The 27,100-nt window shown below is 39.2% G+C and overlaps 2 protein-coding genes across 15 annotated transcripts in view; one reads left to right on the forward strand and one right to left on the reverse strand.

Moving 5' to 3' along the window:
* Positions 1 to 283: 283 nt before the first annotated feature.
* GPR68 (G protein-coupled receptor 68) overlaps positions 284 to 27,100 on the forward strand; it is a 57,184-nt gene continuing 30,367 nt past the window's right edge. Inside the window, exons 1-2 of one of the 2 annotated variants that reach the window (XR_011726249.1) lie at positions 284 to 405; positions 17,481 to 19,330. Coding sequence is in view for 1 of the 2 variants with exons in the window: in XM_071745774.1 (XP_071601875.1) it covers positions 17,622 to 18,698 (1,077 nt within the window). In the remaining variant the exon portion in view is untranslated. Of the gene's footprint in view, positions 406 to 17,480; positions 19,495 to 27,100 lie in introns of those variants that run through there. The other variant, XM_071745774.1, reaches the window with a different exon arrangement.
* Positions 22,869 to 27,100, reverse strand: part of DGLUCY (D-glutamate cyclase) — a 41,809-nt gene continuing 37,577 nt past the window's right edge. For 10 of the 13 annotated variants that reach the window (XM_071745763.1, XM_071745767.1, XM_071745773.1 and 7 more), the window contains 2 exons: positions 26,174 to 26,325; positions 22,869 to 23,307 (listed from right to left, as the gene is read on the reverse strand). In XM_071745763.1, the coding sequence (XP_071601864.1) occupies positions 23,164 to 23,307; positions 26,174 to 26,325 (296 nt within the window). In that variant the 3' untranslated portion in view covers positions 22,869 to 23,163. Of the gene's footprint in view, positions 23,308 to 24,821; positions 24,961 to 26,173; positions 26,326 to 27,100 lie in introns of those variants that run through there. The other 3 variants (XR_011726248.1, XR_011726246.1, XM_071745764.1) reach the window with 3 other exon arrangements.

Genomic DNA, 27,100 nt, shown 5'->3' on the forward strand with positions numbered 1-27,100 from the left:
GAAGCAGCAGTATTTGGGCTTTGCACCAGCTGCTGTGACCATAGTGCAGTCATCTGCTGGCTCATGTCTGTGGTGGTAGGCACGGGTGGGACCACCACTCTGCTTGTGTTGCCATCTCCATATTTAGTGTCTGCTTTTGGCACTATAATCTTTTTCATTTATGAATGAGTGGGTGAGAGAGGGCTGGGCTGGGCTGGGCTGGGCTGACTCGACTCCTTCTCAGTTGAACCATAAAGAGCACAGGAGCTGAAAACAGTCTCCTCCTCCTCCTTCCCTGCAGTGTTTCACTGGCAGCCTTGCTGACAGCTGGGAGGAGGACAGCTTCATTAGCAGTCTGAGCAGGAGCCGGGAAGTTTTGTACTCTTCACATTGCAGGGAAAACCTCTGCATAAACACAGCTCACAGGTGAGTTTCAGTTTTTATCTACTCGTTCTTAAAAGCAAGTTAATTTTACATCATTGAGCCAGGTTATTTAAGGTTATGACCCCTGGAAATGTGGCAGGGCGGTTATTTGCCTAAGTTTTTAATGCAAAACAACAAGGCAGTCCAAGGACTCAGGCAAAGTGTCTAAAAACATTCACAACTTCAAAATTAATTTCCTTGGCAAGTTCCCACTAGTGGGAATTCTGAATAAATGTTCTCCCAAAAAAAACTTTCTGGAGCTCAACTGAGGCACAAGGACAGCTGTATGTTGAAGTAGTACTGACGAAAGGAAATTGTTAAGATAAACCAAGAAACTGTTTCATGTCTGAAACAAGGAACAGGAGCAATAGCCAGTAGATAAACTCCAGTGGTCATTTTCAGAGAACACTGTAGGACTATTGATGAGATATAAGCTATTTTGAATGACTAATAAGCAATTTAAATACTCTGTTTCACCTGTGAACACAAGCCAAAAGTTACACCTAACAGGTAACTACTAAACCTGCTGTGTGGCTGCTCTGTGTACACCAATATAGATTTGTCTTGGTATCTCAGAAGTTTGTCATTACTGTATTTTCCAAACAGTAAAATGCTTTGCTGCTGCTCAGAACCTGACTTGGGAAACTTAAAATGCAAAGGTTTGTTTAGGGAAATGAAATCCATTCAGTCAGAAATTAATCTTAATAGGATTAAAACCCTTTGTTTATTATTGTAGCTTGCTTGTGTTATGGGTACGTTTTTCTGGTTCTTGACAGAAGCAAGTGACCAGCTTCATGTGTACATGGGAAGGGGACATGAGAAATAGAGAATTTAGAGGAATACAGCAGCTTTGTCTAGTCCTTTTGTGTTTAGAACACATGCAGATATTTATTAATTAAAATGTAATGAACCTTAACAGTGAGGCTAGGACAAATGTCTACAGGAAGGCTCATAGGACGTGACACTGTCATTGTGAGCATTACGGGACTTTCTGAGCAGTCTGTTAATCAGCTCTCTCCATGACTTTTTCCACATTAACACCCTGTATTCACACTAGTTCCAGAAGAGTATAGTGTCTGACCACTTCTTCTTTCAAGTTTGACTTGATCAAGAGGCCAATAAAAATGAGTCAGTCTTCTGTATTTAACACCTACTTACTCCTCCATTCGTTTTCTGAAAAAAAAATCAAACCCAAAATTATTTACTGTCCTCACTCTTATCTTCCTGCCTCCCATCTTATTGCTAGTATGTTGTTGTTCCCTCATGCCACTTCTACAAATGCAGTTATAAGGTCTTTCTCTTACCTGACAAATGGGTCAGAAAGGTGTTTCCAGCTCATTTTGTGCTTAGTGCTATACAGCTGTAATCTGAATGATAATGTAGAAGGTATATCTCCAAAGGTTTTGGAGTCTTTCCAGGTTCTGGAGTGTACACAGTGAGAAAATATTTTTATAGGATCAGACCAGAATGTTGTTCTGTGTCAGTGGAACACAGCCAAGGAGGTGACAACATCTACATCACAGCATTCTGATTTGGCTGTCCCACTTTTAAATTAAAAAAGATGTAGCAGTTCCAGTAGTTCATTTGAAAAACTCACCTCACTTTACATCTGTAGTGAGATGTATTTATCTCACTTTGTGGCTGGCAGACAAAAACTGACTCCCTTCATTCTGGGTCCCAAGGAGTGTAAGCAATCCCAGACAGTGGGAAAAGAGAGAAGAGACGTGGGGAAAGGCCAGAGAAGGGAGAAAAATGAGTAGCAGCCAAACTGTGTATATATAAATCAAAAGGCTAGATGCCATCAACTAAGGTGAGCCTGGTGAGTGGCTGTTCCTGAGGTTGGACAGACTGGGAAATTCTTACTTGTGGCTCAGCACGGTTACACAGATCCAGCTGTACAAAGACATGGGTATTAATTTAAGCTTTCCTCCCCTAACCAGTGCTGTGGATTTGTCACTCAGATTAACTGCAAACTTGCTTGGCATCCCATTGAATGGCACATGGAAAAGAAAATTTTTTCTCTGACATTTTTTCTAGAGCTGACCTGAGGCTGTATTTCTGTTGTCCTGGGACTTTACTCCCTCTGACTATTCTTGTGTCAGTGTGGTGATAACCAAAGAAAAAGTTATTTTGGACTCACAAGGACATTTACACAACTTGCTAATTATTTTTAAGTGAAGAAGTGTGGAAAGAGAAATCCAGGCACAGCAGCCTTGTGAGGCTCATTGCCTTATAATTAGCTAGCTGAATGTCTCCTCTAAGAGATTTGTCTTTCCTATAAAACTTATGGTGAGTGGCTTTTAATGCTTATTATGAATTATTCTGCCAGTTAAAGCATTTGTAGAGCTGCTGTGCCTGATAGCTGATAGCAATTGATTTTGAAAAGACACAGAACAGCTTTATTATTTAGAAAAAACTGGCCAGTAATTGTAAGTAAAGTTATTAGTAATCAGCAGCAGCTAAGAACAACATTGTAGGTTATTCTCTGAGGGATGCGTCCACTTTAATTATTTTTTTCTCTGAACTCTACTAAGTACAAAAATACAACTTTTTAGGTATTTCATCTGGAAGCTGTAGCTAATCTGTCTGAAAAAGAGACTAAATAGTAAGTCTAAAACACTGTTAGAGGGAGGCTGAGAAATAGGCTCACTTGAAAGTCTACTCTGTTCCTCTTACTTGGAGCTCTCTTGTCAGAAATTGTTTCTGTGGCAACAAATTTGTTTCCAGCTGTGTTGTCTTGGAGCTTGATCTGGAGTTGCTTAGGCTTAGATGTGTCACTATGGCACAGGGAAGTAGCAGAACAAAGCTGATCTGGTCTACAAGTAATGCTGCTGTTACTGTCACTCCATGAGAGGCATCCTTCTGACCCTGTCACTAAAAAATTGCTATGGAGAGCTGTGGCTGCAAGGATGAGCTGAGTCTCCCGTTTCTGAGTATCTACTTTATTTCACAAGTTTCAAGCTTTCTTTCTCTCATGTTATTTGCTATGGGTGCATGAGCTTTGGAGAGAGATCAGGTAGCTAATAGAGGAAGGGGAGACTTAAGTCACTTTAATGACACCTGAAAAAAATGCTAAAGGTGGAAAGTATAGGTGGGGAAGGATGGAAATATTATTATTATTATTAGAGAGATCTCTTGGTTTGGCTTTCTTATAACTCAATATTTTAGTAACAATTGGAATTTGATCATTTTATATCTGGAAACATTTCCTCTTCCATCTGCCAAAGGAAGAAGGATAATTCTTTTGCTTTTTGATGGAAAATGGTTTACCATCTACGCACATATCTAATTAGAGGATGTATCTGTTTTGTGCTCTCTGTTTAAGAAGTGATTAGACATAACTTTCAAAATAAAAATTGTCTTTTAAACTCAGAAGAGGCTTAAACTGAATCTCTTAGCTTATGTCAGGGCATTATTATCTGGAATTTGACCAAGTGTCCAAATTTCAGAGATTGTCTTAGACCTCCACCATAGAGCAGGACCTGGATCTCCAAACAGTTTTCAAGTTTGGATCCCACATCTCCTGTTCCAGCTTTTCCAACTCCCACCCAAGAGCTCTTCAGAACTGCTCTCCCTTCTCTCAAGTCAGACGTGTGTTGGGAAGCTTGAACCGTGTACAGTGAGATTGTTGGGTTTTGTGTGTGTTGTTTCTTTGACACTACAAAATAAGTCGGTTTTGGTGGTTTGTTTTCTTTTCCATTTCTGTGAGATCATGGGTCCTCAACTATTTTTTTCTGGTTTTGTGTTAAACCTTTTTTATCCAGATTAATACCATTACTGTGGACAGGTTGTTCCTCTCAATTTTCTTTAAAAAAATATTAAAGAAAAGTCAGTCAATTTTCAAGCATATAGACACCTGAGTTTGTGTCTCCAAGCAGGATGCTGGGATCTGTTTCCCAGCAGAGAGGTGACAAACCTGACCAGGCTCTGACATAAGAGAAGCAGGCAGGCACTGCTCATGTGAATGCCAGTGTCAGCCAAAGGAAGGATATAGGGACAGACACTGGAAAGAACACTTAGGCTTTCAGGCAAGACGCTGAAGTACAGGAACTCAGTAGCACTGTGCTGAAGAAGGCATCTCACAGCATATACAAGATCAAAGGTACAGAGGGAGAGAGTGTCAAGGATTGACAAAAAAACAGAAGAGGAAAGACGGGTTCTTATACATCAGGAAATGAGGACACACAGGAGTAAGGGAAGGCCAGATTTTATTTAAGTCTTAATGAAAGCAAAACATTAGCACTTAAAATAATGTATGTATTAGAAGAATTTTTTAAAATTCAAATTAAGGGAATCAAAGAAATGAAAACTCGGGAAATGAAAATGTAAGCAAACTTGCAGATACAGATGTCAGGACTTTGTTTTGAATGATTTATCCATTGGAGACTAGGTTGTTGAAGCCCTGTGTCCTCAAGTTAAGAGGAAAAAAAAGGACCAACATTTTCAGTAATCATCTAGGGAGTGAGAGCAACAATGAGGGAAAGAGCATAAAGGAAAACCTTCTGCAAGGTTTTCTCACAATTGTGAGAAGTCTGAGAAATAACACTGGAGAACAAGCCTAACATGTGAATATTGACTTAGATCTACAGGAAACTTGGTTAATCTCCAAAAGGAAAGCTGCAAAAAAGGAGGAAGCCTAATTAAAGGCAGCAAAAAGGGATAGCTTAGGAAAGTTAATTCTCTACAGGCTAGATGGGGACTCTTTGGCGATGTAAACAACTTAATGTGCATCACCACCACCTCCCTGCTTGCTGCAATGCTGTATCCAAGGAAGAAATACAGAAATACAAAACAGGGGGCAAAAATTTCTCAGCTGAATCTGAGGGAAATGAACATAACTAAACAGTAGTGTGTGGAAGGGGGAATGGTGTGCTAGGCCAGAAAGAACTGGATCTAGAACAAATATCTTTGAAATGCACAGTGGTGATTGATGTAAGCCAAAAACATGGAATACAAAGGCACAAAAGAATTATTCCAATTTCAAATGGTAACAGTGCACATGATACTAGGTGCTTCAGCTGAGCAAGCTCCTATCCTATGATGAATTTCATGTCTTTGCTTTAAATAGATCCAAACAGAAGAAAAAGAATGAAGTCAGAAAAATCAGGGAAGGGTAAAATCTCTAAATAATGTAAACAGCTTTTCATTTTGCCATGTCTCAAAGCTTTTGCTGTACAAGAATGAATCATATACTGAGTCATATGTACAGAAAATAGCATTTAAAACGAAGATGATTTTTTTGAATGTATCATTATTTGCTGATGAGTGGAGTAATGAAAATGTTAACATTCTCCTTGAACAAGAGAGGTGCTCAGTCTCTGCAGACATGGCAGTTTCAACTATATATCAGTTAGACCTGGCAAGCAAAATTTTTCTCTGATAGCCTGTTCTATTTGTCAAATATTATTAGTCAAACATTGATCACTGATGTCCCATGGCTTGTCAACAACCATGCAAAATCAGTTCTATCCACTGAACTCTCAGTAAAGAAAAAAATTGTACAGATAGATGTTTTGTTGCTTTCCAAGACGCTTCTGGTTAATGAGATCGTTCTGTTTGGAGGGCATGATGTGCTGATACTTAGGTTTAATTATACATTGTTCTGTCTGGAAGCAGTGGCATTGTAAAAGATGTGAGCAAAAAGAGAATTCAGTCCCTGTGTTGTTCTGCAGCTTGTGAGTTTTCAAACAAATTTTTTCCCTTGTAATCAGTGAGTGATGCTGGGGAGGCTTAACAGAAGAGACTGCCTTTCCTGTGAAAGCATATGAGTACAGAGAGCAAGTTGTTCTTAATATACTTATCAGCTGTGTCTGTATAGTGCTATCAGCATCCAGGTGAAGACACAGGCCAACATCTGACTCTCCCTGTCTGGTCTTGGTGCGTGCATCCTGGCTGGTGTGGGATACCAGCAGTGTGCTGTGGCTCACATCCTGTAAATGGGTGAGTGGCCTATGCTCAGGATGCTGAGAAATCTGTGAGTTGACTCCCATGGGGTCACGGCTCACTTTGGGCATTTTCTCTGAGAAGCAAGGGACTCGACAGCAGTGCTGGGGGTAGAAAGCCGTGCTGGCAAACCAAGGAAGGCAAAACTCCTCGAAATAAAATACAGATATGGCCTAAACCTGAAGTTCAGGTTTGATTGCTATGCAAGATCTATGGTGTTGCCAGATGAAATGCAGAGCTGGTGTTAAAGCAAGCTGGAGTTTCAAAAGAAGCAGTAATACAGTGTTTGAGAAAATGAATCAGAAGAATGACTTCCCCCAAGGCTGTAGATGGTAAATGAATCAGAACTTATTTTCTTCAGAAGGGTGAAGTTCCTATTTCTCAATCTGAGGCTACAATACAGTTATTCCAGTCCTTTTTCCTTATGGGTATTGTTGCATGTTGATCATGGCTTCTGTGGCTTCTCATGACCAAGACCTGAGTAATCTTGTCTTTTCTTGCACTGTCATTTTAAATGAGCTCACACATTCAGGATTATAAGCAGTTCTGATTGATTGATCATTACTTACTTGCCTGCTACCTGTGCAATACAGGACAGTACTTTGGCTTCCTTGTCACGCATGGTTGTGGGGGAGAGGAAGGTTGTATTGGCTGACATTTTAATTGAGGGGAAAGCAAGATTTAGAGTTGTTCTCTGAGGAATACAGAGATTTATGATTTCTGCAGAAAAATGTGTGATGTGTTTTCGTCCACCCACTGTCCTGTACTCAAGTGAGTCATCCACTGAGTCTCAAGCTGTCCACTGTGAGTAGCTGCTAGTCACTGTAGTTCATAGATGAAACACTTGGAAGGGTCATGTTGTCCACCTGGCTGATCTTTAATAGGCAGGAAGGGGGGGGGGGGTGCAGATGAGGGTAGTTTTTAAAAGCTTTGAGGCAACTATGGCATGACTAATTTCTGCTATGTGATTCACCTCTCTGATACTGCTTGGACTGCTTGCCTAAAATTACACATTGTATGAGCTTCTTGTTACCATAAATAGGGATTTTCCAAAGTGTGTTTTCTTTTCAGCACTTCCCTGTGCTCAGCCAGTTTTTCAGAACTTGCATTTGGTAAAATTACCCTAATTCTAGATAAAGAATAAGTAGTAGCCTGACATATTGGATTTACTAATCTTATTATCCTATCTGCCTTCCTTACCTTTCACATTCAAGTTGTCTTTCATATGTGCAGGCCTCATCTGAGAAATTCAAAGTAATAAAAATCTGAAATTAAATGGTAGAACAGCAGAACATGGTGGTTTTTTTGGTGTTAGTTTTTGTGCATGTGTAATAATAACTATATAACTTCAACACAGTTTTAATTTCTAGGAAAAATATTTCAAAATTAAAAACCTTCATAAAAAATCCTTGGAAAATGATGACTTGTGTCAAAACAAAATTGCTTTGTAGAAATCATTTCACTTTGTGTCAGATTTATACAATTTGTTTCAGTGCTATTGCATGTTGCTAAGAGGGATGAGTTGTGTCACGTCACCTGGCAAACAACAGAGAACAGAATAGAAAGGTTCTGAGCAGTCCCTAGACATACCTTTGCCTTCAAGGTCCATCAACTGACCCATTCTCAAGTTGTTTGCCAGTCTTTAAGATCTTCTGTGATAACAGCCCTACATACCATGCACCATCTACCCTAGTGTTCTACTTGCCTTTGTCAGTGGAAAGTTTTTCATGGTGTTTAACCCAGCCTCATCTTTACATCTCTGACATATTTGAAAGTTATTCCTATGTTTGCTCTCAATCTATTCTTCTTTAAACTAAACAAGCCCAACCTCTCAGTCTTTGGCTTTGCTAGAGGATCTGTGCACCTCTGTGGAACCTTACAGAGGTTCACAGGAAGGATGGGGAACACCTACAGCCTGCTGAGACATGTTAATATGATATAGGGCAAGGAGGGGGGAGGTGTGTGCAGGTATTCTATAAAAGTGCATTGTTCAGTATGTGACCCCCACATCCCTCCTAGTGTTCTATTGTAAAATAGGATATGTTTTATTACTGACTTCTAATATCATTGATAGGATACTAGGATGATAATTTTAGGATGATTTTAGGACGATAATCTCCTGGGTTGTTAAGGGCATTTTTATCTGAAATATTGACATTTTCCAGGGATGTTAATTTTGTGTTTCAACACGTCTTCTCTGGACCTCTTCCAGTGTAGCCTCCAGGGTATTGTGTTATTACAAGCTACTGGTGTGTGGTACCTTAGCTCTCTTATGGCCATTCAGAAGTGCACAGCTTTTCTGCTTAATTGAGAGTGAGTTTGTTTGACTTATGAAATGGGTTCAATATGGAAGGTTTGTGATCCATACTGATTTAGCTGTTCCTTATGGACCTCCATGTTCTGTGGGTCACAACACCTGTGAGACTGAGCCATGCTACCATGTCATTGCTGATGGGCAAATGAGCATTGCAAGTACAATTAGAAATCATTAAGTAATTTTAATTTAGTGGTTCATATAGATGGGCTATCTCCATTGGCTTCTCTATGCATTGCATTTAGCAGGCTACACTGCTTATGCACAGGTCAAATTTCTCAGTTTATGGTGATGTTTGATGCAGTGTTTTCAAAAAGCATTGAATTGACTATGAGAAAAGAAAGATTTGTGATTCAAGTATTTTAACATGAGCATCCTACTCATTTGATCACATGATCAGTTCCTAATGGCAAAATTACAACTTGAGGGCATGAAAACCACAACTACTCCACCACTGTGGACCAGATGACATCAGAAGTTTTAGCAATGAAACATTTAATGTGACTGGCTTACTTCAGACTTGAGAGAAATTTGGTAAGCACAAATTAAGAAGTTGGGACAAATTTCAGGATATCAGAGTTTAAGCAAATGGAGTGATTTACCCACTGCTGTGAATAATTGCATGTCTGTGTTAGGGAAAATTGGACATCGGTGACTAATTAGTCCTTTGTTTATGTGGGTTCTGAAAAAAACGTTGCTGGCTTCCTTCTTTGACAATAGGTTTATAAATGGAGTCATATGATAATGACAAAAGTAAAGTGATTTGTAATTTAAAGAATACTTTTATGGTTTACTCCAACTGAAACAGATACACAAACTAATAATTATTGTACACAGAGATTCATGTTAGAAGGGTTCACTCACAAGTTAAAAAAAACACTGAAGGGTTTATGTATAGATGTAATATAACTTTAGAAGTGAACTCAGTTTAAGGAGGAATTGAATTTCTGCCTTTTTCCCTTCTCAGTTTATGTAAGATGATTTCAGAGGTTTAGAAAGATACAATTTTTTTACTGTTTGCCTCCAGTAAGACTGTTGTAAAGAGAAGAACATACCATTTGTTTTTCTAATACAAAAAAGCAGATAGGAAAAAAATGAAAAGTAAGAATAGCAGAGAGGTTTCCTTTCTGCTGTACAAACAACAAAACCAGCAGAAGACAGAAACCAAACTACTTGCAGCCAGCTGCTCATCACACAGAGGTTTGCCAAAACCAGTATTTCTTCCCCCTTTCTTTTAGGGGCAGAAACTTACAATTTTTACTCCTGCAGACCATAAATATGTCTTTAAAGTGATAGATGTTTATTTGCAGATTCACTGATAATGACTTAGAAAGTGATTCAATTAAAAAATATGTGGTATGCTCAGTAGAGCAAGTAACATTCTCTGAATAGGTACAGTGATGGTAACACATAAACACATAAAATGAGATGTAACAAAAGAAGGTGAAGATTATGATCAAGTACACTAGGGTCAGGAACTGGAAATCTTAAAATCTCTAGGGAAGCCTAATTTTTACTCACTTGCATATTTGAACCAGGCTATGATCTTTAATGAATAGAATTATTATTTTCACCAGATTTTTGTCTCAATATGTGCCATGTCTGAGCCCTGTCTGAGCTTAACAAAAACAGTGCTCTGCTGAGATGCTTGACCCAAATCTGAGAACCTTTCTTGCACACACCTAATGCAGTAGACTGGAATGGTTTTGGTTTTTCCTGCACCCTTTGTCTTTGATATGCCAGGCTAAGTATCACACTGCTACAGCTTTACTGTTTCTGGTTCCTGAAATAAGAGTAAATGCTGGCTTGAAGATATCTCCAAGCTTTTGCATTGTGCCCCTAGGAGTAGCTGTATAATATGTTATCTTATGCCAAGTGATGAACAAGGATAAAATATCCTGCTCACTAAAATTCTTTCCACCTCTAATATATGTTCATATCATGTTTGTTTGTTTTATCTACAGCAGTCAATTAGGACACTTGAGTGCTTCACAAGCACTATCAATTTACCTGCAGGAAACTCCTGTCTGTAAGGGAATATAATTTTGAATTTGTGCAGGCAGAGAAATTGGGATCATATAGTTTGGGTGCCCAAAATATTTGGACTTCTTTTAATTTGCCTGTGTGTATCTTAGAGTGCAAATTATTCTAGAGTATTCTCCAGTGCTGTATAGCAAGGACACTTGTTCTCAGCAGTAACAGAGGGAACCTAGGAAGCTTAGTGCATTGTTAAACATCCTGCTGTATATCCAGATATTCCCCATTGTATACTGACACTCTTTTTTTTTTTTCCCAATTCCAAGCACAACCGTTTGTATTTTCCTTCAGTGGATTTTAGTTTGGTTTTAGTCCAAGACTATCTTAAATTCTGCTTGTGTTATGTACTCCTTCCCAAGTCAGTGTCATTTGCTGATTCAGTAGGTGCGTTTTCTATCTCACCCTGAATGGGACAGAAATTATGAAATTATGAATAGATGAAAATACTGACTAGCAAATTATTTCATGCTCATCTCAGTTCATCACTCCAGATCAATAGTGAAATACAGGTGGCTGCTTTTTGAGTGTGGTTTGAGTGTGAAACAGAACTGGCAGTATGTAAAACCTTTACAGTTTCCCAGGTGTTAATGAGAGTGTAAAGTGGAACATGTGAAAAATCTTTATAAAACCAAGATGTATTACACTTGTTGCTACCTGTCTAGGTGTTCAGCCACATACTCATCAAACAGGAAATGAGATTGGTCTGACACTACTGTTTGTTGTTGAATCATGTGTCTCTCATTGCAACAGCACCTCTATAGCAGCCTTCCAAGTTGTTTGTCTGCAGTGCTGCTGCTGTTGCTGCCTGTGTCGTCCCTCCATGTTCCTTCCCTGGCTTTCACCAGCCCTGAGAAGGACCTGCTGACTCTGTTCCTTCTCAGGATCTGCCTTCCCCTTTAGCATCAATAGTCCTGGTGCATGAGGGGGGGTTTGTGAAAAATAAATTGTTAGGGCAGCACTTAGGGGAGCTAAGAACTGTTGAGAAGAAGGCTGTCATGTCTGAAATCATCGAAGGCTGTAAGGACACTAAGCTGTGGCCTGTGGTTTCTTGGGGTACTGACATGACTGAGATGATATTTGTCTCCATTGGCAGGGAGAGGTGGCAATAGATTAATGGATTTATCAGGGGAGAAGGGACCAGCTTGCAGTACTGCCCTTTATTGCTTCCAACTCACCTTTGCTTGTTGTTTGCTTGGGCAGCAACATGATCTGCAGCCTCACAAATCTGCACTTTGCAGGTAAAATAGGGCCCATCTGTGTCTGCACTGGTCCTTCCACCAGGACCAGCAGGCAGGTAGGACTGAGGCCAGAGTTTCTCCCATCTTTTCGAGGTAGGGTGGGAGGTAAGTGTGGTTTGCCAACCTCAGCCCAAGTTCATCTTCTGAAATATGGCAGGACTCACCTGGAGTGAGTTTTGACAGTTGTGAGCCATTTCTGTAAATGAATGGATACGTAAACTGATTGTCCAATTACTTTCTTCTGGTTCAGGCTGCCAATGTACAGTTCTCCAACTACTCTTTTTTGCAAGACAGGTGTTACATCTGTTTTACCTCATAACTTCTGAAACATCAACAGCAATAGTTCACAAACTGCTTTATCTAATTCCCTCAGAGAACACAGACTTTAAAAATATCTGTTTGCTTTTTCTTATCTATTTTTTCTGTGTCTCCATCCTACTGCTTTAAACAATTTTTTTAGCTGCTGGGTCACAATTTTGATCCTAAAGATTGGAATAAAAAAATAAAAGCAAATACTTCAGCTATGTTTAGATATATAATTTGTGCTTGTGACTCATGTACTTGTCTATCTTTTCCTTTACTTTCCTTGTGTGTTAATAGAAACATCCTTCATTGCCTTTTATGGCTCTGTGTGTGACCCTTTTAAAATGGTTTGGGTTGGAAGAGACCTTTAGAGGTCATCTGGTACCAATTCACTGCAGTGATCAGAGTGAGCTTCAATTAGATCAGGTTCTGTCCAACCTGGCCTTGGATGTTTCCAGGAATGTAGCATCTACCACCTATTTGGGCAACTTGTGCCAGTGTTTCACCACATTTATCATAAAAGATTTCTTCCTTATATTTAGTCTGAATCTGCCCTCTTTTACTATACAACCATTACCCCTTGCTCTATCACAGTGGGCCCTGCTAAAAAGTCTGGCCCTGTCTCTTGTAAGGCTTCCTTCAGGTACTGGAAGGCTGCTATAAAGTCTGCCCAGAGCCTTCTCTTCTCCAGGCTGAACATCCCCAACTCTCTCAGCCTTTCCTCATAGAAGTGCTCTAACTCTCTGACCATTTCTGTGGCCTTTCCCTGGACCTGCTCCCATCATAATTCTTCCAGTTGAATCCAAACATAATTGTGCCATTTCTGCATACTCAGTCACATACCTTGATTTCCACTTTTTTCTACATTTTTTCCCCAGACTTGCTCTAAGGATATTAGCCAGTTTCTGCTCATTTTATATTGTTCTGCTGGTCCCTGGTCTCTTCTGCTGGTCATCACTTCTCAGGTTCTTTACCTGACCTTACTCTTCCCAGCTTTGGGATCCAACATCAAACCAAGCCAAAAAACTCTCAAGTGTCAGGGAAAGCTTAAAGTATGAGTTGAAGGGTTGGTGTTTGTGTTGGTAATGATCTAAACCAAATCCTGGACTGAAACAGCATCAGGTTTCTGGTTCCAAGATAGGCAGCACAGTCCAAGTCCTGCTGTGAAAGCCAAGTGATTCAGGCCTGTCTGCAGTGTGTGACAGGTGCAGGGACAGCTTAAACAGCAGAAGAGCTGCTATCAGATAAAGGCACACAACCACATTGCTCTCCCTGTTCATGGAAACAAGGGCTTTGCAGGGGAGACAAGCTGTGTGCACAACTTTTGCATATCCCTACAAGGTAGTCCTGTTTGTCTCTGCTAAAAATACATAGGTCTAATTGTAGACAGATTTCCTATGAGGCAAATTGCAGTGGTGTTCACTGAAACAGAAAAACCCATCCAGGCTCCATGCTAGTGCTCAGTCTGAACTGAAGAGGCTGTTGCTGTAAGGGGCTCTGAGCCATTGTCAGCAGACAGTGCTTAACGTGGGAGCTGCTCATGGTTCCTAATGCGGGGGGTGTTGTGGTTTTGTCAGCAATTAAGGCACAAAGGAGCTGGGAAAGAAATGAACCTGGTATTGTACTGCCCAGGAAGTAACGAAAGTTGGCTTGTCTAAACCAAGAAAAAGTGAGGCTCTCTGAAGCCCAGTGATCCTTGGCTTTGTTTTTAACCCAGGAACAAGAGACCTGATTGGAGCTCATTCAGATGGTGAGTCTTCCAATTTGTTCCTAAGACTTGGGCTTAGATGGGTATCATCTAAAAAATGTGGGCATACATGAGAGAGAAATATTGCCTGGAAATGTCTGCAAGCTCATGATACTGGAGGTGTTACATAAACTGTGCTCTGAAAACTCACACAGCTGCACTATTTCCACATAAAGCTGCCTAAAAGGAATGCCTGTGTGTTCCTGTTCAGAATTGCTTTCAGCTTTACAATTATCTGCATGCAGATGTTTTTCATACACTAACATTTCTGATTTTTCTCCACCCCCTATCCAGCTGAGGTCAGTAAGTAATGGAGGAGATACTTGTTTTTTCTCTCCCATACCCTTCATCACCTTCCCTTCAGCCTCTATTTCTCCAGAGAGCTTGTAATGTATTGTGTATTATGTTCTAAATAACAAGGTGAGCTCTTCCCCATCCATTTTTTACCACTGTCATTAATGTATTTTGATACCAAGTTTGTTGAAAAATCATACAGTTTAACTTCCTGGCAGGTGCAGAGCTATATTTAGTGTACTTGGTGCTCACCTTTATATTTCCCATTTAGCTCCTGAGCCTGTCACTAGCACAAAGTTGTCCCAGAGCCCCCCAATGCTGAGAAGGCTGCACTGAGGGAAGGATTTTCTGGCTCACTGCTGCTGCTGACCGGAAGAGAAATCTAAGACACAGGCAAGAATCTGGACTTCTGTTATTCATCCCCATCTTTTAAATTGGGGTGGGTTTGTTAGCATAAGGGAAAGAGATTTGTAACAGCCAGCCTGCTCTTCCTGCCCTCTGAAACAGCCCACTCTAACACTTCCTGCAAGAGCAGGAAATGTTGTAATTTTAAGTGTATATTAGCATAATGTCATGTCAGTAAGACTTTTGCTGTGTCCTTCACATTCTGCATTCAGGCAAGACTTCTAAGCTAAACAGAAATGATTTTTAAAACCATGTTCTCCATAATTTAAACTGGATTTAATAAAAAACTTATGAGTTCCTGGAGGAAAAGAAACATTTTCAAAAAACAGAGCAACTGTAGAGTAGATCTGCTTTTTCTCATACTGTGATACATATTCACTCACTGGGTAACACTGAACAAAAATCAGCACTATTGACTAAAGACTGCCTGACTTTTCAAAATTGTCATCAGCTTTTGAATTGTTATTTGGCTTCATCAACAGGACCTATACACTGAGGGGATGCTTTTAGTTGGTAAATTGGATCTTGGATTTTTAGGCATTTTAGACTATAACTAGGTGTGCCAATCATTCTGCGCAGGAAAACTCTTACATGTAAAAGTCACCAAATTACTATACAGACAGGAAATGGTATAATAAATGGTATAATATTTAGACTCAAATACAATTGTGCTTGGCCTGGAGTTCTGGATTGCAAAAGTGGGCTAAGTACGTTATCAAGCCTGCCTGTAAGGATGCTGTCTGTGCACTGCCCTTGCAGGTGTGGAGCTGGGTAACCTGTACACAGAAAAGCTGTGTGATGGTTATGAAGCCACTGAGAAATGCAGAGTGCACTGGATGGTGTTACAGGAGACCTAATGGCTCCTGAGTAACAGCCCTTTGGAAAATTGGTACATAACTTTAGCAATTAATTTTACGTGTCTGTGCTGCTACCTTTATCATAATTCTGCAGGAAGGCTATGGCAGTCTCTTGGAGCAAACTGCAAACAAACTATAGGTAACTGTGATTGGGTCCCTTGAGCAGCGTTTCTTCTGCTATGCTTGATTTATCTGTAATAATTATTGTGGAGAGGGTGAGTCTCTTACCCCTCAAAGGAGATGTGTGAGCAGAGCTTGTGCTGTGCTGGACATTATGACTCTTTCACTCAAGTTCTGTTGGACATTTAAGCTAGAACTTTTAAGAGAGAGATGAGCTTATGTTGGCCTGTTGCTTCACAACTGAAGGCATGTAAGATCCCCAAGAATACTTCCACCAACAGCAAGCCTAATGTTCCCTCTGTTGGTTAGAAAAAAAGGAAAAGAAAAGGAATTAAAACCACATTCAAATTGTGTCCTAATGTTTGCTGTGATTTCTGTGGGACTGTGCTACACTGGTTGAAGCTAAACACTGAACGTGCTTTCAGGTTTGGTCAGTTCAGCCAGGCAATTATTTTCTGGGCCGAAGGCAATGATTTTCTTTTCTATTTCTGTAGGAGTAAAGCCTACCACTATTAAAAAAAATTTAAAAATTATTTGGTAGTAACATCCTCAACTGCTGCAGCTGACAGCAATTTTACTGTAGTGTGGTCATGTTGTCATAAGGGTTAACTTGCATAAAATTTTATGTTCTCAGGCAGGACAGGAGATTATGACAGAAGTACAAATTATAATAGTAAACAGGAAAAAGCAACAAGGCCTTATCTTTGTCCCTGGATAACATTGTCTTCTTTTGAAATCATATTAACTGAAGCTGTAGGAAGAGTACACAGAAGTATACATTACAAACATGGGTTTTTTTTTTTAAAAAACTGACAGAAATATGGTCCTGCTCTTCAACACCTCCAGGTAAAACATACACCCCTTCAGACTGAGAACAGTTTGCCTTGCAGTGTTCTAGCCCTGAGCATTTATACCGATGTGAATATATCCCATGAGGTAATAAAATGCTGTATGTGGTACTCATTTAGTCTGGGATTTAGTCTTTGTTAGCTGATTCCAGGCTGAATGCTTGTCCTAGTTGAACTGAGTGCTAAGTTTGAAGTTATTTTTATGTGTTTTAATTAGTAATAGTATAGTATAGGAATGGTTTGTATGGGTATGTGCTTGGATTATAGGAGATTCTTCAGGACAATAATTTATATTCATATTTAATGGAGATAAAAAGATACCAATGTATAGATAGTAACAGTAAATGAATGTTTTTGAGAGATGATGTCAAACAAGGAATCTGTAATACCATGTCCTGTAGGACTGAGATTTTGGGAGACATTGTACCAGATTTTTACAGTCTTTCTGACACAGGAAGACAGCTTGCTTTCAGGATTGTGTTTACAAGTATCAGTAAGAAAAACTGCTAAAAATTCAATTTTTCATCATTCTTTATGATTTCATACCTGAAAAGCAATTCAATGGAAATGAAAAATGCATTTTGTGCATTGTGCATCCTCTGTGGAAGCCTTAAGTGGACTGCTGGTTTGCTAGAGACATTTTTTCCTTTGTGGATGAACCAGGTTTACTGCTTTTGCAGTTTTACTCCTCATCTGCAAAACAGAGACGCTATTTCTTCACCTTTTAGATACTGGCAAACCTAAAGTGACAAATGTTTGTAATTTGCTGTGGTATTCCTGGTCACAAAATTTTCTGGTACTTTTCTGGTAAGTATTGGGACTTATTCATATGAATCATGATTTCCCAGGTAGGCTTTATCTTCTGTGAAAGACACAGAAAATTTAGAGCTAGGAAAAGGCAGCTTACTGAAAACTGTACTATATATTTGACATTCATTATCCCTTCTGAAGATTTTTATGTTTTACTTTCAGGTTATTGACATCCTCCAGCAATTCATCACTGCAACCTAAAGGTTTGTGGATGAAATAAGAAATACAGGAAAGTGGATGAAACTACATTTTACAACTACTCATTCAGAACCCTGATGAGCAATACATGAGGAGAAACAGAAGATGGTGAATTTCACAGAGAATGCCACTGAGAAGTGCACAATTAATCATGATATTCACCAGACATTGTCCCCCGTGGTATACATATTTGTATTTATAGTAGGTTTGCCAGCTAACTGCCTGTCACTGTACTATGGGTATTTACAGATCAAGGCTAAAAATGAATTAGGTATCTACCTTTGCAATTTGACCGTAGCAGATCTGCTTTACATTTTTTCTTTGCCTTTTTGGCTTCAGTATGTTTTACAGCACGACAACTGGACCTATGATGAGCTACTGTGCAAAATCTGTGGCATCCTCTTGTATGAGAATATCTACATCAGTGTGGGCTTTCTCTGCTGCATCTCCATCGACCGCTACCTGGCAGTGGTTCACCCTTTTCGCTTCCAGCGGTTTCGGACGATGAAGGCTGCAGCCACTGTCAGCATCGTTATCTGGGCCAAGGAAATAATGACCTGTTGCTTTGTCTTCACACACGGGGAGGTCAGCATGGACGCCGAGAGCCACGTGGTGTGCTTTGAGCATTACCCCATCAAAGAATGGGAGCACAATGTCAACTACTACCGCTTCTCTGCTGGCTTCCTTTTCCCCTTCTTTCTGCTGGCTTTTTCGTACTGTGGGATTTTACGAGTCGTCCACAAGAGTCACGGCACTCAAAAGAAGAAGAAAATCCAAATTAAGCGACTGGTTTCAAGCACCATTTTCATCTTTGTAGTTTGCTTTGGACCATACCACATCCTACTTGTGGTTCGCAGCTTGCTGGAGAACAACTGCTCGTTTGCTGAGAAAATATTTAATGTTTACCACTTTTGTCTCCTGTTGACCACCTTTAACTGTGTTGCCGATCCCGTATTGTATTGTTTTTCCAGTGAAAGCACTTACCAGAACTTTGCCAAGATGAGAGACTCTTGTTTAACATGTTTGGGGTGTCTGAGGACTGAGATGAAGGAATCCTATCCACTGAACACTCCAGAAGCTCTCAACAGGCCGCAGAATGAACAACAACCAGGGTTATTACAAATATCACAGGATAATGCTAAAAGGAAGGACTCCTCCACAACTAACTTGGGCAGTCTATAGCATTCATCAAGAGAAGACATTAATGTAAAATCTGCAGCTACAGTATTGTTTGTGTGTTCATCTGCTTTATCTGTGTATTAAAACAGATAACCACCCAAAGGCTTATTAGCAATGCAGTACTGTGAGGTAATTTCTGGAGATGTTGAACCTGAGCAGTAGGGAGTAAAACACATGCTAAAGTCAGGTCAGTCAACCGTGTGTCTGCTGTCAGTGTGGTACCACTCAAAACCTGTTGTCTGGATGACTGCACTGAATGAATAAGCTACTACTCCTGGTGTGTGGTTCTGTTGCATTTTCTTTAACTGCTGATTGCTCCTGCAGCTTCTAGAGAAAATATTTCTTTGCAAGGTGTCATCATCTGTCAAAAAGGTTGGAGACAGAACAAATTAAATATCCCCATATATATTTTTAAAAAGAAAAAAGAATCCATGTCTGTAACATTCCTGTAACTCTCTGAAGTAAATTCTGCTTCAGCCAGTTTTGAGGCCTGCAGAGACTGTGCCAAAACCAACCCAATAACATGAGATGTTCTGGGACAACGTACACAAGGAATTCAGCATCTGCTGAGGACTTTAGTCTGTTGATTGACTGTAAATCTCTGACTGTTGAACCTCATCATAAGACTTCCAGAGGTATGAGATCTCTTGGGGATAAAAAATTTGGCCTGCTGACTCGGTAAAGGACAGGAGGTTGGTAGGATGAAAGGTGTTTTGAACCCATGGTCTTCTCTGTGTCACTGTGTTCAAAGACAAATGTAGTTCTAAATTCTATTAAACCTTGCTAAGGTTTGGATTGTGTCCTTTGCAATTTGTGTTGTGCAGCATAGACTGTGCAGGCAATTAAATAACAATGCATTTGTGAGGGAAACTGTTGAACAGATTCTCTTTAAACTTCCTCTCTCACAGATACTACAGCTTAGGGTTTGCTCATTGGTCAGTAAGTACAGTATCAGAAATATGATGTATGAACTATCTTTATTAGAAAACATGTTACAGGAATAAGTTGAGTGAATAGCACTTAAAGATGTAGGAATTATGCTCTACAGTATTGTTTCTACCCTTATCTCCTCTCTAGGTTGTTTTTGCTTTTTCTGTATTATACTAATGAATGCTGTATGATGATTCTTTGTGATCTGCTCATCATGCCTTCTTGTGTCTGTATTTGTTACATCATGACTATTGCCTTGTCCTTTCACTTTTCCAGTTTCAAACCTTCCTTGAAACATCTCTCTTTCTGCAACCTGGAGCTGATAACTTCCAGCAGAATAATCAGTTTGGTCTTGGTTTGTTGTTTGTTTTTTTTTTAAGTCAAAAGATTCTCTAGACAGTTGTTCCACTGGTCTCTGAAGTATGTCATTGTAACAAAGCCTTGTCTGTCTTCTGTTTCTAAAAGGCAACATATTCTAGCTGTTTCCTGGAAACCACCTGAGAGTGCAGTATTAGAAATAATCAGGGGATGTGTTTAGTAAAGAATGTTTTTATTATTTTCTTCTTATATTTTTTCAATATGTGTTTGAAATAACTAACTTATGGCTTCAGTCCACAGTTTCTGTTTGTGAGACTAAAGATCCTCTCCTCCTCTCTCTCAAAGAAAGGACTCATGTCTCCACTCCCAGGAGAGGATTAGGTTTGCTTAGGTTAACATTTGGTTTGTTTAATTGTTTTACATGTCTTTATACTTAGTCCACTCACCAAGATGGATTACTCACCCTTAGAGATGCATTTTTCTTTCTGACTATTGGTGCTGTTTAGCTTTACTTTTCTCTTAGTCTTTCCCCTAATCTCCTGCCTGTACCCCCAGGGTGGGAAGGCAGGGCCTGAGGGCAGCCACAAAGCTGTGCTTGTTCATCCTTAAGCACCAGGTCAAATACTTGGACACCCGAGACCTGCAGGCTGTAAGACACATGCATGGGTTGTTCTAGGATGGTGCTGTCCTGTTTATGCTGTTTATGCTTTACTTCTTTACAGTTACCCATGTTGTTTAAATTAGGCAGCTGGAATGCAGAGCATGCCATGTTACAAGGAACATCCAAGGGATTAAGGTTTATTTGAGTTGGTACTTTGATGTGGTCGGTTTTGGTCAGCTGTTGCACTTCAAAATCAGATGGAAACTTGTGTAACTGAGTCCAGCATTCTGCTACAGCTCTCAGCATTTAACCTGCTAGCCCACAAGAGAAGAAGGAGTTTGTGGGGTTTTTTTGTTGTTGGTGGTGGTTTTGGGTTTTTTGTTTGATTGATTGTTTGTTTTGGGTTTTTTTTTTTTTCCTGAAGTTGAAACTTTATCATTTTTTTCTATATTGTAACTTGTTAGGCTTAGGCTCCAGAACCACAACCAATATGAGAGGAAGGCAACCCTTGCTCAGAGCTTTTCATTCTGTCTCAGCCAGAACACAGTCAATGAAGGTTCCTACTATGGTTTCTAGAGATATGTTACACGTTGCTATCAGATTAAATGCAGCACTTGGGACTGCACAGCAGAAGGGATTGAAAAACATGTATTAGAGGATAAGACAAGTAAATAATTACATTTTATGTTTCTTAATGAAATATGACTTAAAACTCGGGGGGGTTGGGGAGAAAAAAAAGAGCAAAAAGCTTATAAATCAAAAATCCTACTTTTGGGCAAAAGTTCTTTGGAAAGAATAATGTATCTTGCACCTCTTAGTTTAATATGGCAGTAAGATACTGAGCACATAGCACACAGAGAAGGAAACAATCTTCCTCTTTTCCCAAACAAACATTTCAAGTTATGCCAATTTTATTTTGTGGGTTCTGTGCAGCGGTGGATGTATGACATTCTGTGGGGTTACTGGCTTTGGCAAAACGATCAAGAATTCACATGAAATATCTTACTTCATAGTTATAGTTTGGAAAGTTTGGAGACTTTTAAGGCAGCTGTTTTCTTATTGTGAAACTTCAAAGATAGTCTCATTGCAACATCTGTTAAGAAGGCTCTAAATAAAACAATGAATGCTCTATAAAATGACCAATCCCCAAAATAAGCATTGAGAGCTTTGGTGAGTCTGAATATCTAGGAGCAAGTGTGGCATTAAGATTTCTTTCCCTCACATTTGTTCAGCTGCTTTAAGTTTAGGAAGGCTGTGTACCCTCAACGACTTCAGAAAATTAATGTCCAAGGTTTTCTTGTGTTTGGGGTAAGAACCGATTTTTCTCACTCTCAAACAGTTATGTGTTTGTCTTACACAAAAGAAGGAAAATAAAACCTGCCAGAAAGAAAAGTAGGTGCAAGGTGTTTCTGGCTTCTGGAAGTCCACTGTCCTCTGGAAAAATCAGTGGTTAAACAGAAATGCCATTCTCATCCTATTAAAGCACAATGGTTTGATGCTTGCCTTTTGTACCATTATGATCATTTTATGGCAGCTACAGCACCAGTGCCTGAGTGATGCAGTGTCAAACACACCCTCTCCTCTCTGCTGCAAGGGCTGACAACCAGCAGAACATCAGCCCTGACACTCATCTGAAGTCTTCAATGACAGAAGTCAGGCACAATTCACAGCCACATGTCATGTACTCATCTGGTTTCAGGAGGCCTATAGGAGAGATAATTTAATTTTGCTTCACTCAGCCTCATCTGAAGCAGAATTTCTATAACTGGAATTCATCTAAATGTTTTATAACACTTTACATAATTTTATTTCATACAAAATGCAAATGCTTTAAAATTTATAATTATGCTTTAATTTCTAAGCATTAAGTTTTAATCACTGGTTATGTATTTAATTCATTTAATCTTAACAACAGGATACCCTGAAACGTCTACAACCTTTCTGTATTATCCAGGAAGGGACAAAATGTATAAATGGGAAGTGCTGATGCAGAGCTGGCAAACAATGTATCCTTCCCTTGACACGGGAGGTCTGCAGTGCTGCCCTTATTTTCATTAGCTCGGTTGACGCTGTTCTCCTGTCTCCTCACACTTCCATGAACTGTCCACCACCGTAAGACAGTGTTAGAGGAGCTAAAAGGAGCATACAAGGGAGCTGTATTTAGCAACTTTCACTGCTGTAACACTTATCTGGGGGGGGGTTTGTGTCTTGAATCTCTGCCCTCCACTGCAGAGGCTTTCTGCACCACAGGGTATTTTAAAAACCAAGTTGCTACAAGTTACTTCCTGTTGCAGTTTATGAGGTCAGTAAAATAGGAACAGCAATGCAATAATTTTTCATTTTAATGAAAAGCTTTCTTTATAAAGGCCAGATCACCTCTTAGTGTACAGTATCATTTAATATCCATTACAAAATGTCAGAAGGGGAAGGTAGACCAAATCATCATGATGGAATCATCTCCTCACTTCACAGAGGTGTTGTAAGGGTAGCAGTGAAAGGTTGTATGTGGCCAAGACACCACAGATTAAAAGTCATCTTCTATTAATATATCTTGTGAAACCCTAGGGAATAAGGAGATAACAAGAGAGCAACACTTGATGTAGAAATCACTGGGGGCAGTCACTGCTGCACCTCTTGCAGCAGCTTTTCAATCATGAGTGAGTGGGTATTGTAGAAGGGCAGCCCATCCACTTCCATTTCTAGGCTGGCAGTTTTTCCGCTGCGGACTCCAAGTTGCACAAGTGTTTTCAGAAGCTTTTCTTCCTTAGAAATGTAAGAAATAGAATACAGTTAAAACCTTTAATCATACAAGAGCATTCATCAATATCTTTATTTTAACCCTAGGGGAGCCTCAGACCACATCCTCCATATTAATTTTGGATAGCATTTTGCAAACACCATTTTTAAATTGTCCCAGAGGATATATGTAAACTATCTGGAACTTAGGGACTGAGAAAAGGCTTATATTTGTGACTTCTGTGTAATTACTGAATGACATTATTGTTCTCCAAGCTCCCTCAAACAAGACATTTCTGCTTGGTTTCAAGTTCCCATATTGCACAAAACAGCATCAGAGCAACCTCCACACAAAATATCTCAAAAAACTACCTGTCATTTCCCCAGCATAGCAGCTGGCTGCAGATGCATTTTTAAAGAAAAAGAAGAAAGAGAAAGAGGATACATCAGGAAAAAAAAAGTTACAGAGAGAACCTGAACAGGCTGCACAGATTCCCGCATCTTTTGTGATCTCCATGTGCATTTTGTCCTCTATCCTCTTTTCCTATTGATTTTATAAGAATTCTGGTTGCTTAGAAAAGGGATAGGGATATAAAACCCTTAAGTTGTGCTTCCTTGGGATTCCCTGAAATAGCAACTACTTTCCTTTGTTTAGAACTACAACTCAATTTCATGTTTATAACAGCTATTTTCATGTTTAACAGTAGCACAAGCAGGTAACAAATTGTGTTCCAAGTTGAGCTGTTATAATACGCAGAGCAAACAAAAACCTTGGTTGTGAGTGTAAAGACCAGTGAGATGGAAACATGGGATGAAAATCAAGACTGAACCAACATACTTATGTTTCAACTCCACAAATGAAAGTAAGGACTTTTTTAGATCAAATAATTTCTTGTTCATCAAATTCCTGATAAGAAACAAATGCTTCATGGTATCTCTTATTAAACTATATGTAAAGCCTAATCCTTGCATTTAGAACAATCTTGGAATTCTGTTCAGTGGGAATAGGGAACTCCACAGTTCTGGGATTTGTTGCAGTGCAATCCTGACACTGCCTGAGTGTGAGGCTGCAGAGGAATAACCTTTGTGTTTCAGGGGAAGTCTTCATTTAGTAATCACCATCTGGAGTTTTCATGGAAGAAGCAAACACATTGTAAGAAAGCTGTTTGGTACTTAGGCACTCCTTCAAATGTCTTCTTTCCAATTACAGACAGACAAATATGGACACTGAGGTGGGTTTCTGTGGTGGTACTCTTTATCTTCCTAGAGTAATTATTATAGCATTAAAAGAAACTGGATTAGGCAGAAAGCAACCATATAAGCACCAGTGGCCTGAATTATTTTTTTATGCTAATGGAGTATGTGAACACTAATGTGTTCAATTTTCTCCATTGTTTACTTTTGCATGATTTATAATTAAAGATATATTCTCTTGTCAGACACTTTGTAATTTTTTCTCCTCCACAAAACTGTTTCCATTAATTTTATCTCATTAGACACAATGAGATAAAACTGTCTTGTGTACTTCCAATAGCCCATTACCGGATCATTATGGATATTCCCAGCTGTACATCTTAGTAAAACAAAACCAACAGGGATTTCCAGCACACAGTATCACATTTAATTACAATATCTCATTACCAGGAATTTTGACCATAATAGTTTTTAGGGTATGTTCATCTAAAGGGCAAAAAAAAAGTAGATTTAACTGTGAAAAAAACACTGAAAAGTGCAAAGTAATTAATCTGTTTTTGAAAAGAATTGCACTGAAAGGTGTCATATGCTTTTTTAAGTCAACAGATAAGTGGCTATATGGCTGTGCTACATGTTGTGATCAGTTTCAGTTTTATGACTTTTAAATGAAAAATCAAAATAGCAAGTTTAAAAAAAAAAAGTAAGAACTAGTCTAAAGTACTTAAGAGGTGCTTTGTTGAAATTTCATTCAGAACGCATTGTCATCTCAGGAGAAGTATACTCCACTGTTCTGGGCAATATCTATGGTAATGCATTACATTTTACTTAGCATTCTTGGAGGTTACAGAACTTGCTGGTTTTGTTTAAGTCCCTACACAGGCACTCTCTCAATAAAACTGATTTGAACTTCCTAAGTTGTTACAGTATTATTTGATTGTTGAGTATATATATATATATATATATATATATATGTTTGTTTTTTTTTTTTTTTGCTTTTTTTTTTTTTTTTTTTTTATAACTCTGCCAAGTCAAAATAGAGCCATTTGGTTAGCAAGATGAACACAGATCACAGTTGTTTCTCTCTCAATTATTTTACTTTTTTCTCAACCTGAAACCTTTCCCAGAATATCACACTATTCAGAGCTGCATCAGTCAAAACACAGTTAAAAATACACACCTGCAGGTTTTTCTCCAGCTTTAATATAGAAACATTCAAAACTAATTATAGGAAGGTTCTAACGTAACTAGAAAATGTGGGAAGATTGCAAGTAGGTGTGAACATCAGAAGTATGGAGTGGCTTCTGTTAGGACTGTGACTTCTGATTTTGGAAGAGAGACATCTAAAGAAGGCTACAACAGAGATTTAGAAAATTGTGAATGATGCTAAGAAAGTGAACAGTGAATTTTAATCACTCCATACAAGGATTTCTTGCACTGCCTGTAAAATTGTAGCACTGTCTTGTGCTTGAAGTCACAGCATGTGAATGAATTAACTTTTGAGGATTCTTATGTTCAATCTGTCTTAAATCCCTTGCAGAATGATTGAAGTACAGTGTGGCTCCTCATTCACCAGAGATTCCCCAAAACCACCCTGTGAAATTAAGTTATTGAACAGGACTGGGTAACATTTAGCTGCTGGTAGCTGATTCCAGCTACATGTCCCAAGCAAGCTATGATGCCCTGGCCTGACAGAAATTACCTTGATAACAGATGGAAGTGCTGATAGCCAGAGCATCTTCTTTGGTAACTGTGGAAACCCAACAGCTTTCCTCAGGTAGCGCTCGTGTATTTCACAGGTACTGAGAATATACAGAGCACAGGCCATGGCATAGCCTCCCCAGTTAGAGACCCCTGCAAAAGAATTTCAGCATGAAACCAAACTGTAAAATAACAGCCAGAGGTTATTGCAAGGATTCCTAAGCTGCAAGAGTCACTAGGCACGTGCAACCGAGTCTCCTGTAGCAAGGGGGAGTATGAATTAAACATTGACATGAATTTGGAACATTTCTTTCAGAACGACCCAGTTGTTTAACATATTAAAATGGTTTCAGGAGTATTTCAGATTGAATTTCTGCAAGTTTCTATCTAGCTTAGTTTGTGGTTTGTCCTTCTATCAAATGAAGGCATGGTCTTCATGAAATGGGCATGGTCTGTAACACAATTCCACTTGGCTCCATGTAAGGAGCTATGTTACAGCCCATTGGCTTTTGCCTTTAACCAGACAGAGGTAGAAGATTTAAATGATGTGTCCTAAACCAGGCAAATGGTCACTGGTGTCAGATTTTATAATGGAATGCTGTACCATTGCTAAGAATTCCTTTTTGGTCACAAATGCTGACTGATTAAAGATTTGAGCTATTTTATAAGATATGAAGACATGGTAAAACTAATTGTCTGTATCTTGACAATGTGGCCTTGTAACTGTCGTATACAAAGAGGCATTCTAACATGTTATTATCCATTACTTTCCTGGACACTATTATCAAATCAGTCCACAGTCTTGTTTGACATCTTCCATGGCAAGACTGTATTCAAGACTGTTAAATTTGAAACTTGCTGTAAGAAGTTCTTTCTGCCACCTGATACCTTTTCCAGAGATGTAGAATAGCAGAATTTTCAAAAAGTG

The sequence above is a fragment of the Heliangelus exortis genome, chromosome 5, assembly GCF_036169615.1.
Source record: "Heliangelus exortis chromosome 5, bHelExo1.hap1, whole genome shotgun sequence".
Taxonomy (NCBI): Eukaryota; Metazoa; Chordata; class Aves; order Apodiformes; family Trochilidae; genus Heliangelus; species Heliangelus exortis.